Source organism: Zasmidium cellare (genome assembly GCF_010093935.1).
Source record: "Zasmidium cellare ATCC 36951 unplaced genomic scaffold M409scaffold_93, whole genome shotgun sequence".
NCBI lineage: Eukaryota > Fungi > Ascomycota > Dothideomycetes > Mycosphaerellales > Mycosphaerellaceae > Zasmidium > Zasmidium cellare.
Window position 1 is genome coordinate 8580 of NW_022987037.1, and position 12064 is coordinate 20643.

A 12064-nucleotide genomic window follows, 5' to 3' on the forward strand; every position below is an offset into this window, starting at 1 on the left:
TTCAAGCGCTGCACTTCCACGGCGAACCGACCATCCGGGTTCAGTAAGACTGTGCGCTTTTCGAGCAAGGAGAAGGCGGGTGTCCAAATCGCCTCTTTTGCATGACAACAGGAGCGCACCGACCACGCAATCTTTCAACTTCGGCGGTACCTCCCTTGGGTGTTTGAAGAAGTGTTCGAGGAGGGGTTGAAGCAGCTGTAGTGAAACTCGATCCCTTTGCAACTCCGTTCAGCGTCACCATCAAATGTTGATAAATATGGGATTACCGACCTTTCCTCATCGAGGTTGGAGATTGTCAAACATAGTAGATGAAGTATGCCAGCCGCACAATGACCGTTCGGTGCATCGTTGGATGGGTTGGGGGTGCACAGCGAGTACGTTTCGTGTCTGTGAATCGATTCGTAAGTCTGAACGCGACGGTTGTGGTGTAGACGCTTTATCGCCACCTTGATTCGATCGGCGGACGACAGAAAGTCGCCTAGAGTTTGACAAATGTCGGTGGCTGGCGAAATGACACTGGCGAATGCCGTACACAGTAGGGACGGGATGTGTTTTCCACCCATGCATCGCAAGACGAATTCCAATATGTTCGGATCATCACGGCGTGTCCGCGTTATATGTTCACTCAAATCTGCAGGCTCGCTTGGCTCTACCAATTCACAAGGTCCTTGAAACTCCCAAGGTGACTGCCACGGCGACTGAACATTCGTCTGCGAGTGAATATGATCCACAGATATCCTACAGAGCCCTTCAAGCGGAGCCTCATTCCTTGCCGGCGGAGGAGAGACATGACAAGTGGCGGTGCTTGCGGTCGTTCCAGAGGACTGGCTGCCCTCGTCGATGTGGATGAGTGTGTTCGAACTTGCGGCTCCCGTCCTGTGGGAGTTATCGTAGTAGGTATTTGGGGTCCGGTCTAGCAACGCGGAAGAGGTCGGAAGTGGCCCAACTTCGACAGGGAAGTCGGAGTCCGCAGTGTCTGCTGCAGCAACGACCCCGTCGGCCAGGCGGGTGCACGGGGACGAAGCGGAGTTCTCAAGAGGACGGACAGCTGCACCGTCGACTCGACGTAGCACCGAACCGACTTCTTCGGCGGGACTGGGTTGGGCGGACTGTGTGTGTACAATGTCGTAGAGCCTTGTACCCTCCCTGATGACCATTCCGCAGCGTCTTGCGCAAAGGAGGACGCCGTCGAGCACGTAGGGGGAAAGCCGGCAAGACTGTGCGCAGAAGCCGGGCATCTCCACACAGCATATGGCGAAACTTGCGGGGTGTGCGTGCAAATGTTTACCGAAACTAGGCAATCAGTCGCGTGGCGAGGAGGCCGAAGGGCTGGACTTACTGAGTGTGATGCGCACCTAACATCGCGAGACTCCCTAAGCCCAGGCCAGTATCGCGTGCCAGCAGAGCCATGTAAAATTGTCCAGTGCGATAGGTTAATCGGACATGACTTGTTTTCTTTCCTAGCTCCGTTGCTATTTCTTTGATCCTGTCCCCGACGGCGCCCCTCCCCCGAGCGGCCACGCACTGCTTGATGTCGTGAAAGAGGAGCAAGGCTAGGATTCGAAGGCCAACCTTGGCGCCGTGCTCAAAGAGGCAGTGCGAATCGTATAGCGCCAGCGTTGACTCGCGCTGCGACGAAAATTCGAACTTTGCAAAGCACTCGGTGTCTGGTTTGGTCCATTTCCCGGCCGCGATATCGCGAGCTGCACGCAGGAGAAATGTCGACTGATGCTGCGACAGGCCTTTGCAGCTTTCTGCATCGTGTGCGCTTCGAGAGATCGGTGATTTCCTCTGCCTGTACTTGGTGATTTCGCGGATACAGTTCTGAATAGTTGGTGTGTGAATGTCACCATTCCGCTTGAGATCCTCGAGTGTCGCGATAAATCGGCGGCCGACAGCTTCCGCGTCGTCCAGACTGGCGTCTCGCACACTGGTGCCTTGCGTTTGCGGACCGTCGTCTTGCATGTTCAATGTGTAGTGCCATGTAGGAGTGTGAGATGCAGGATCAACTGCGCCGAGATGAGAATGCGGCGGCTGAGCACGGACGGACTTGGGGTCACCGATGACCCCAAATGATCCGTGCGCATGCAGCACGCTCCCCACAAATCATGAGGTGCGGCTATGCAAGACCTCCCCCCCGGAAGTTTATCGTGGCTTCCCGCGCGGCACTAAGACACAGCAACGGGTATAAGTATGCGACGGCGAAAACAGCGGTTGCCTTCAACAATGGAGCAACGATCGGAGATTAAGATTGGCCTGCTTGGGCATGCTACCGAGTGGAATCACTGCCTCGAGGGGCTTAAGGTACGCATATCCCCGGGAAGAGATCATCATACTGACAGCTGTAGTTGGGAGACCGGTGGTCCGTCGTGCTCCCGACGGCTCGACCCGCTGCCACGATAAGCAGACCAGCACCCATTACCGGCTCACATGGGCCGAACAATACCATCGACAGGAACGTATTCATGGACTCATCCGGGGATGCTCCGATAAGGATGACTTTGGGTCCGATGAGCTTGCCGAGGAGGTGGTCGGGGGAGAATTCGACTTGAGCTTTGTCGTGCCGGAATCGGAGCAGGCACGGTCACTGCAGGCTGCCATGCGGGTGATCGCAGAACGAGTTGAGAAGGATAGGACAAAAAGAGAGATGAGGAGAGATCGAGCAGCCGCGTGCTGCCAATAAGAGTCTCAAGGAGGAGCTCGATCACTGGGCAGCAGTCATGCAGCACCGCGATCAATGTGCCACCTGTCGAGAAAATGAAACCATGTCGAAGCCATCGGACATGCATTCAATGTGATAGCAGAAACCAACCAGTGGATCGTGCACCCCAGAGGCGTAGTCGGGCACGGACATGAAGACATCATCGAACATATATGCATCTACAGTCCGATCTTTCACGCGCATGCACGAACCCCATGGACGACGACTCCGACTCCGGGGTAGATTGTAACGACGACGACAGCACGTCCTCGGTCGGCGAGCCCCAGCAGAACGGCAGATGGGATCACGGCCGCCAGTATGCGGGTCGGTGAAGCCAAAGTGAGGCAGTCCAACGACTGATGCGTGGCAGTATTCTATGAAGACCCCGGGCGAGACGCGAAGTTCATCGAGCCCGTGGACGAGGTCAGCGCACTCTCCACGACCCCACGCGACTACTGACGCCGGTCGCAGCTGCAGCGAGAACAATGGGCGCGGCGGCACGAGGTGTTCAAGGAGTTGATCCCTCTCCACCGCTCCGCACTACCTCCTCAAGGACGCTGTTTGGACGTCGGTGCCGGGTTGGGGTTGTGGGCAGTGGAGTTCGCAGATAAACAAACCGATTGGAGGGTCGTCGCTATCGACGTGTTTCCAAACTTCCCGAGATGGTGAGGATACAGCTGCGTCGTGTTGGAGAAGATGATCATGCTCACTGAGTAGGGTCCCCCCGAACATGATGCCCATGTTGGAGGATGTCGAAAGCCTGTCGTACACCGCAACATATGACTTCATCATGGTACGCGACATGCAGTGGTCCGTCAACCTGCGCGACGTGATGCCTCGCCTAGTCAGGTCGGTCGATCCCGATGTGTATTCCGTCGGGACCTTGCTGATGTTCCAGATCTCTGCTACCCCGCGGGTCGTTGGAGGTGGTCTGTCTGGGGCCAGTAGAACCAAGCAATGGCGCAGAGGGTGGAGGAATGATAGAGAATATGCCGCAGCAGATCGGGATGCCGTCGTGGGCGGATATCGAAACGGGCCTCCCGACGTGGATGAAAGAGGCGGGACTGGTGGACGTGCGAGCTGAAGTGCTCCTGGTCCTGGTGAGTAGCGGTTCGGGCATGGACACGACGCATTTACGACGCGACGGGTGGAGCGAGGACGAGAGATATTGCAAACTCGTCCTCGTCCATGGCACAAAGCGTACGGATCAATCATAGAGTGGCTGGAGAGCCTGGCCGGTATGTAGCCCAATATGACACCCGACCGGTGTGCACAGCCTGACGGGGTGCTTCACCGCCCCCGAGCCAGGCTACATATATCCATCAAGCCCGTCCGCTCTGTCGTCTCTTTCCATCTGAGCCCAGCTGCTACAGCGAGATGTCACCTCCGGGTCTGGCCAACCGTCGACCGATCGCTTCTGCCGGTAACCGACATCCACGTTCCGTTGGATATGTGCTAGCGCCCCGATGGAGCAACGTGCGGGAGGTGATGGCTGGACATATCTACCACGATAGCCGTCGTTCGCGCGTCACCTTTCGTGCGCGCTTGAGAGGAGGCTCCATGACAGAGCTCCAATGCCATGGCAGTGCGCCCTCCATCGGCGCGTCTCAACTTCGTGCACCATCAGAGTGAGAATTGGACCACGGCCACCGAGAACACCCGTATCGCGGCCGAAGGAGAAGGCGTACTGTATGTCCATGGTGCTCCTATCTACCGAGCAATTCGGCGAGTGAACCGCGTGCTTGACAGTCCGCCACATGCGCTGCCAGCGTCGCATCCACGCTCCACCGAGGGCCAACCGCCGGCTGCCGCTGCTTGCCCTTCTCGTTCATCGCAGTTGCCTTACCATCCACCACCACCACACGACCGACAAGCCTACAACAACCATGATCACTCTGGTGTTGTCGCGCCTGGGCTGCCGGCTGGCCCTCCTCTTGCCCATCAGATGGGACATGCGCCGCATCATGGGTACCCGCACGCGACCGGTGATCTGCTTCGCGGCTTGCCTACTCAACCACATCAGCACCAGCATCGTCCATCGCAGCCGACGTGGATCGCGGTGGAAACCCATGTCCAGTGTTGGCCACCACCTCCAATCGCGACCTCTGGCCCCACATTCAACGCCAATACCAGTGTTGCCAACGTCGGCGTCACCAATCCAGACTTGCGTGCGGCTCAGGTCAGTGTTTGGCATTGCATTTCGAGACATTCGCTGACGCATGCCAGCCCTACGAGCATTGTAGATTACGGAAGCCAAAGAAATTGCGTGCCGCCCAAGTCAGTCCGCTGCAAGCCCACTCGTGTCAACTCAAGTCTCTCTAACACTTTCAGGCCTGCGTGCCATGCAGACAACGGAAGCGAAAGTGCGACGAGGGTTCGCCATGCTCGTGCTGCAAGGAGGACAAATTTACTTGTCAATATCCTGGCACACCGCCGGGCAAGTACGTTGATACCTCGTCATCATTTTCGACCGTCGGTGCTGACCTTGTGGCAGCACCAACGCGACCAACGCGACCATGGAGAAGCTGCTGAGGTACGCGGAAGCCCATTCGAATGAGCTCAAGAAATTAAATAGCAAAGTGGACGGCTTCGAACAGCAATCACGCCGGGTCGAGCCGAACAAATCCGCTGCGCCAGAGCCTACGATCATGAACGATCAAGATCGACCGAGACGAAGACAAGAGCTGGAAGATCACAAGACCGCACCACACAAGTTGCTGTTGCATTGGCCTTCCGTGCGAAAACTGCTGGGGAAGGCTAAGTTGGAGCACGACGAGGGCTACGTTATGACGGCCGAGTATGGCCAGGACGAAAGTGATGAAACAGGAGATACGCCGCCGCACGCGTATGGAACCTGGGATACTGAAATGTCTTCCACGCCTGACAATGAGGCGCGACGGTCGACACGTGCAGGAGGCCTGGGATCGGATGGCGACGTCGATCTCGACGCGCACACCATCAACGAGCTTTACGACAGCTACATGCGTCACATCCACATCCTGCACCCGTTTCTGGACCAGCGGGAATTGCGGGAGATGTTTGACAGCTTCCTCCGGCGTTACAGCACCGGCGGGCCTCGAGCACGCTTCGCCGTCAGTACATCTGACTCCTACCAGCGACCGCTGAAGCGACAACGATCCAACGTGTCTACTGCGAACGTGGCACCGCAGTGGGAGCAGGCCGGTGAAGGAGAGCCGACCGAACGGTCGCCTGGAAACGCCATCATTTTTTTGGTACTGGCATTGGGAAAGATATGCATGCATAGCGACCCACTACCAGGCGGGGACGTCATCCCTGGAATTGCGTACTATGCCAAAGCAGCCGAGATTCTGGGTGACCAGGGAGACGGAAACGACCTCGTCCACGCCCAGATGTTCCTGCTAGCAGGTCTGTATAAAGGTCAGCTAGCTCATGTGAAGGAAAGCATGAGCTGGATCACAATGGCAGGTCGTGCAATCTTCATTCTGCTCGATCGTTACAAGCTATACAATGGCAACTACTGGACGGCCTACGGTGATGTACAAAGGCGGCACGAAAGCGCGCATAAGCGCATTAAGGATACTCGACACAGCTTGATCGTGCTTGCCTCGTGGACGTGCCTCCAATTGGAGAGTGACATTCGCGCCGACCTCAAGTTACCGTCCAGTGAGATCCAAAGCATTGAGGATCTGCTCATCATGCCCAAGAAGACACGCGAGGACGAGGGTAGACCAGACGACTGCGACAACAACCTCATATACTACACCGCACAGCTCTTCCTGCGACGACGATTGAACCAGGTCCACCGAGAGATGTATGGGCCAGACTGCTCGAGCCAGTCGTTGACTGAAGTCCAGGAGATGCTTAGGGGTCATGAGAACATCCTCACTGAGTGGAGAAGGGGCCTTCCACTCGCTCTGAGATGGAATGATAACGATCCGCTATCGTCGGACATCCTTGCGGCCCGATTGCGTGCGAAATACTACGGGGCCAGATACATCGTCAACCGCCCTTTCCTCGATTACGCGTTGCACATAATGCCAGGTCTCAAAAGTGGTCATCCCATGGAAGCTGTCGCAAGGGACGGATACGGCAACCCGCGTGACAAGGCCGACATCCATCTCTTCAGGGCCATCGAGCAGCTGGGCGATTCGACAGTACGGGAAGCCGCACGACGTTGCGTCGATGCAGCCATGCACAGTACCATCGCTTTCGACGGCGTGCGAGAACGTCTCATTCTCACCAACATCCACGGCACCGCACACGCGTGAGTTCGGCCGCCGCCCTCACTGAACATACAGCTAATTCTATCCGTAGGCAATTCGGCAATATGCTAGCCTTGTGTGCGACGTTCACAACAGATCATATGAAGCAGATCGTTCAGACCGACGAGTTTAGGGAACGACTGCCCCGGACGATCAGCTTCCTTGGAAAGCTGGCGCCCATCTCACCCACATGCGCTGCGGACTGCAGCATCCTCGAGAAGTTCAACGATCTCCTGTTTCCAATCAAGCAGCCTGACATCGAAGCAGCCGATGAGCGCTGCGACTCGCATGCCGAGTCGATCACGAAATCCCCTTCTTAATTTCATCCCACATGCGTGGATACACATCGAACCAGCACAATCGATCAGTAGACCACATCCCAGTTCGTGTTCGGCATACTTCTTGGGCCCGCGCCGGCGACGGAATAGGATATAGGCGGTCTGTCCTTTCGACGACAGGATGTTGATCAGCGAAGTTGGATAGCGGTCATGTCACCTGTCGCACGCCGGACGGATCTCCAAACCGACGTCTGGATCCTTCTCAACACGATCACCAGCTCATAGGCCAAATGTCGCTTGACACTAGCGTACGTACATGTGATGGGTTGTCTTGGCACCAAGCAAAGTTGGACTAGCCAACGTTAATTCACTTCTGCGAGTCCCATTTTGCGCGCTCGTCTCGTATTCCACCAAGTGCCTCCCGCGCTCGAATGGGAGCATCTCCATGCCGACTGAAAAAATGTTGTAGAGTACGTGATAATGCATGTCGCCGGACGAGGTCGAGCCCAGCCCCGTCGATGCTTGCAGCGTCCGAGCGTTTACGGTAGCCACCATGATCAATTGGGCCAGGTGAGAGCAAAGCGAGACGCGCCGAGTGGCCGCCCCGCTGAGAATGGCGGGAGGCCAGCGACGTAGCGCCACCAAGAACATGGGACCGCTCGATCGTACGTATCAACCCGAGAATGATTGGATCGGTGTCAGCCCTCCTGAGGCAAGCAGCTGTCTCGGTGGTGGCCGCGGATACAACGAATGACATCCGTCTCGATCCCGCTTCCTTTCGATGGCTCGGCGCTTCTTGGGATCGTGGTCGTCCACACGGCGAGCTACAACAAGCCTCTTGCGCTCGACTTCTTCACCCGGTTCAAGATCACTATCCGACGCGCTCGCCCTCTCGCTGTTGAAGGAGGATGTCGATAAAGATGTGAAGCTCCACCAACCCCAGGACGTGCGACTTAGACCAATACTCCCACGTCGACTACCACGAACTGAAAGCGCCATGCTTCGACCTTTCCAAACAAGACCGCACCTCCATCCTAGAAACACACGAGACTTTTCCCGCTTCCTCCCTCACCAACAGCCTTCCCGCTGACGAATTCCAACAAGGCCCACCATTTTTGGCACCTCTCGCCTTCTCATTGTCCAATGCACATTCGTCGTCGTCACGCAGAGGATTTTGGAGAGGGATCCTCAAGAGGAAATTACCCTAAACATTTGATCTGGACCTATACGTGGCGCGGGCATCGAACATACAGTTGCAGGAGGAGGAAATGCAGGTCATAATTAATGAGTCCGATGTGAGAGGGAAGGGAGGGACTAGTCGGGGGAGCTCACGAGCATTTGCTTGTCAGACTGAGCATGGCTGGCGCGAACACTTCAACCTGATGTATTGCATTGTTCTCGTGCACGAAAAACCTGTCCTGTCATGCCACGTTCCTACAGTAGCTCTCAGAAAGTCACAGCCAATCCCAAAGGTCTTCGAACTCTGTTCACTAGAGTCTACGCATGGCCATTCCAATACTTCGATGTCCACGCTCACTCTACTAGCCAATGTCTTGTGAAGTCTACCGCCAGGAGGGCGGTTTGGCTGGCTCGATGGTCAGAATAGGCCTCCAAACGACCCAGTGCCATGCCGAATTCCACTGAAACATTCTTCTCCTGACCAGCAAATTCCTGTATGGCGCGTAACGCCCGACCCACGTCCTGCCAGTCGCCAATCGAAGGATTGTGCAACGCGCGCTTTCGTCGTTTGGCTGCGTGATCGATGGATCTATCTCCCTCGCACCGTGCGGCTGATCCTCGTCTCGCACCAGTTTGGTTTTCGATTGGCACCATCACCCGAGTCGGTGCGGTGTCCCAACGTATGAAAGCCGCTCCTGTGGCAGGGCTGGCGCTCGAGCAGCGCAAGGTTGGATCGGAAGTGCATACATTGTAATCGATGTGGACGCTTGATTCTTCGTATTTGATCATACGCGATACGGTCCTAACTGCGTCAACAGAGCCTGCATTCCCGCATAATTCGAAGCAAGGCCTACTTTGGATCGCGACCGAGCACGGCTTTCCTTGGTCAGCGGGTGGGAAAAAATCTGCGCTCAATTACCCACCTGCAATTTCCTTGTGACTGAGGAACGGTGTCGTTTTCAACAGATCCCTGAGACTTATACGCTCTGCCTCCTTGACGCGGCCTTTGCGTCGCGGCGCGTGGCAGGGACGGGCACTCGCTAGGGGTGCCTTCGTGCTTTGCGTCTGCCAATACTGCCGGAGCTGTGATGGGTATGCTGGAAGACCACCAGCCGCTGCTTCGGGTGTGTCCATGGCGTGATCGTTAAACCAAGACGGTAACTTGTGATGGGCGAGGCATTGGGAAAATGACAGTCGACGACGAGGTTAGACTGGCTTGCTCTGCGGGTGCTCATTTGTAGGAGATGTACGCCCTCAACGCAGTGCCGATGTGGCCTGCAGCTCGCCTGCTGCCGTATGCCATCCGGTGAAGCCACCCGGGCGGAGATTGTTTGAGGTACCGCGCGGGTACGTACTTCGTTCGTGTTTTAGTGGCCTGGTGTTAGCCACTTCAACGATAAACACACCACTTGCCGCCGCCACGACCAATGGAGAGGGTCGTCGTGCGCGATATTCTCTCATGCTGCCGAGGGCCCCTATGCGGGCGGAGGCGCTAGAGAGAGGGTGTGATATCACTGTATGGTGGTCTGTCGCCAATCGCACCATACCCTAGACGGGGTTGATTGGTCCTGCCGTCGCATTCTTCCTTCGGAGGTTGACTCACACGCCCATATTTCTTGTCCCCACCCACCGTCGTGGGAGCCTTTGCCTCAACAACCATGGAAAGAAACACGATCAGCCGCCTGAACACCATCATTCTACTGGCCAAAAGGATCTTGGATGTCTGCACAAACGACAGGCAAGACTTGCAAGACGACTTGCGCATTCTTCAACGCAAGGCAGATAACTTACCGTATGTTGGCGGTCCGGACGGCAGTACAGATCACAGGACGGACAGCGAGCTCGACGCTATCGAGAAGCAACTACAGTCGCTCTCAGCTCCGAACTGCTCCTCGTCAGCGTTGGAGTATCAAGTCGGAGTGAGGCAGGATGGCGACGGGCGTGGTGAAGAGCTTAGATTTGCTGTCGTGATGGAGACATTGGTTGTGAAGATGGAGAAGATAACGAAACGTCTTGAGAGACACCACGCAAATACAAAGGGAACCAATGGGCTTGACCGTCCCTCTCAATTCAACACTATCAATTACGGCACTGGCATCATGTCGGTAACAAACAACAGAAATTCTGGCAGCTCAGGGCCAGTCTATTTTGGAGGGACACAGATTTTTACAGGATATCGGGGCTAACGAAGTTGTGCAAACATGATGTACCGTATGACCCGTCAATCAACACTCTGCGCTTTCTTTTCCAACAACCCTCAAGCTTTCTCACAATTCCCAGGGCTGTGCGGCCTGTCACAACTTCTTTTCCCATCCTATAAACATATCTCTTCAGCCAGTGAATTTGACCGGCCTTGATTATCATTACATCCCACCTCCGATCCAATAGTAGTCGCCCCGCGTGCCGACATGGACAGCGTCCACGGTCAACTCCCAAATGTATCCGGCTGCAGTGTCGAGTAGAGCCACATATATTGCCTTCCAAAGGCCTTGTCAGATCCGCACGAGCGATAGCGGCGACAGTTGCTCGGGTGGTGGCCTGGCTTGCTGGTAGAAGATCATTTGCTTCCGTGCTTCCGTGCTTGGAGCTCTACACCCGTCGCGTCCAAGGGCCTGTCACAAGACTATCATCAACTGCGGAACACGTGTGACCCACACGTGACATCCACTAGAGGCATGCGCGCGGCAGCGAATCGGCGGCGCCACATGGCGGTGGAACGATGCTTTGCGTGCGCGCCCATCGCATAGAGACCTCAAATCTCGGGCGAAGCCTTGTTCTCGACCTGGTTTGCATCCTTTCTCCCTCGGCCAACTCTGAGACCCATCGTTTGAGAACAACCTATGCCTCACCGGTGGAGCAGACATCCGTTGGTGTCTCCGTAAGTGGAGGCGACCAGTTCCGAACATGATCTCCCCCGTGTGCCAACGACTTCACTACGCGGGCTCAAGCGCGTGTGGTTGTACTTGGCGACTCACGCCTGGCGAAAACTCATCTGGTTCTTTCTTGATTCAAGATTCAAATGACGTTTAGAATACACAGATGTAGAGGCTTGTCAATAGGCATCGGTAGGGTGATGTGACTGTTATCGCTCACGGTTGGCTACCAGATTTCTGCCGTCCCTCCACCAGGATATTGTCTCCATATCCTCTGCATGGGCGCGGCCACTCTTTCCTTCGAGGCCACCTTTTGGTCGCCTGTTGACAAACATTTTCGAGTCCATCTGGGCCATAAAACGAGCTTTCCAGGACATGCTTGCGCGCTTGTACAGTTGAGCCTAGTTCTTCAGTAAGAAATGTGTCCAGTCGGTTCAGCAGCTCTGGTCTTGTCTCATCGTCACAGCGCGTTTGAAGGGGCTTCCACTGCATCTGGCAACTTATGTGGGGTAGGTCGCAACCCCATCCACGTAGTTCCCAACCTATCCCCCGAATGATATTCTCCGTCGTCTTCATTACATCTTGGCCAAATTGCAATTGATCTTGTGCGAATAACTCTGGTGATTTGAATACCGCTGAACCACGATCGAAGTGGAAGTTGAATTCAGACCGTACTTTAAGACCATTTTCGTCGAACGTGCCGGGGCTTCCCTGAAAGATCGAGAAGGGTGCTGATGCTCGTGGAGATGCCGGAGGTGTTGGCGAGGCCGGTATTGTTGGCGAGGCCGG

The 12064-nt window shown here is 55.7% G+C and overlaps 4 protein-coding genes across 4 annotated transcripts; 3 read left to right on the forward strand and 1 right to left on the reverse strand.

The window, feature by feature from the left end:
• Positions 1–2916: 2916 nt before the first annotated feature.
• On the forward strand, positions 2917–3918 carry M409DRAFT_31076 (uncharacterized protein; the record flags this gene model as incomplete). The annotated part of the gene is made up of 5 exons (XM_033810188.1): positions 2917–3025; positions 3072–3124; positions 3173–3366; positions 3419–3550; positions 3600–3918. The coding sequence occupies 5 exons, from the start codon at positions 2917–2919 to the stop codon at positions 3916–3918; spliced, it is 807 nt and encodes a 268-aa protein (XP_033659301.1).
• A 362-nt stretch (positions 3919–4280) lies between these two features.
• M409DRAFT_31077 (uncharacterized protein) lies at positions 4281–7265 on the forward strand (the record flags this gene model as incomplete). The annotated part of the gene is made up of 5 exons (XM_033810189.1): positions 4281–4880; positions 4928–4978; positions 5033–5142; positions 5196–6947; positions 6998–7265. 5 exons carry the CDS (start codon positions 4281–4283, stop codon positions 7263–7265), a joined length of 2781 nt encoding a protein of 926 aa, XP_033659302.1.
• Positions 7266–8756: 1491 nt separating this feature from the next.
• M409DRAFT_61681 (uncharacterized protein) lies at positions 8757–9536 on the reverse strand (the record flags this gene model as incomplete). The annotated part of the gene is made up of 2 exons (XM_033814837.1): positions 8757–9208; positions 9326–9536. The coding sequence occupies 2 exons, from the start codon at positions 9534–9536 to the stop codon at positions 8757–8759; spliced, it is 663 nt and encodes a 220-aa protein (XP_033659303.1).
• Positions 9537–10060: 524 nt separating this feature from the next.
• On the forward strand, positions 10061–10588 carry M409DRAFT_61682 (uncharacterized protein; the record flags this gene model as incomplete). Its single annotated transcript, XM_033814838.1, has 1 exon — positions 10061–10588. One exon carries the CDS (start codon positions 10061–10063, stop codon positions 10586–10588), a length of 528 nt encoding a protein of 175 aa, XP_033659304.1.
• Between the last annotated feature and the right edge of the window lie 1476 nt (positions 10589–12064).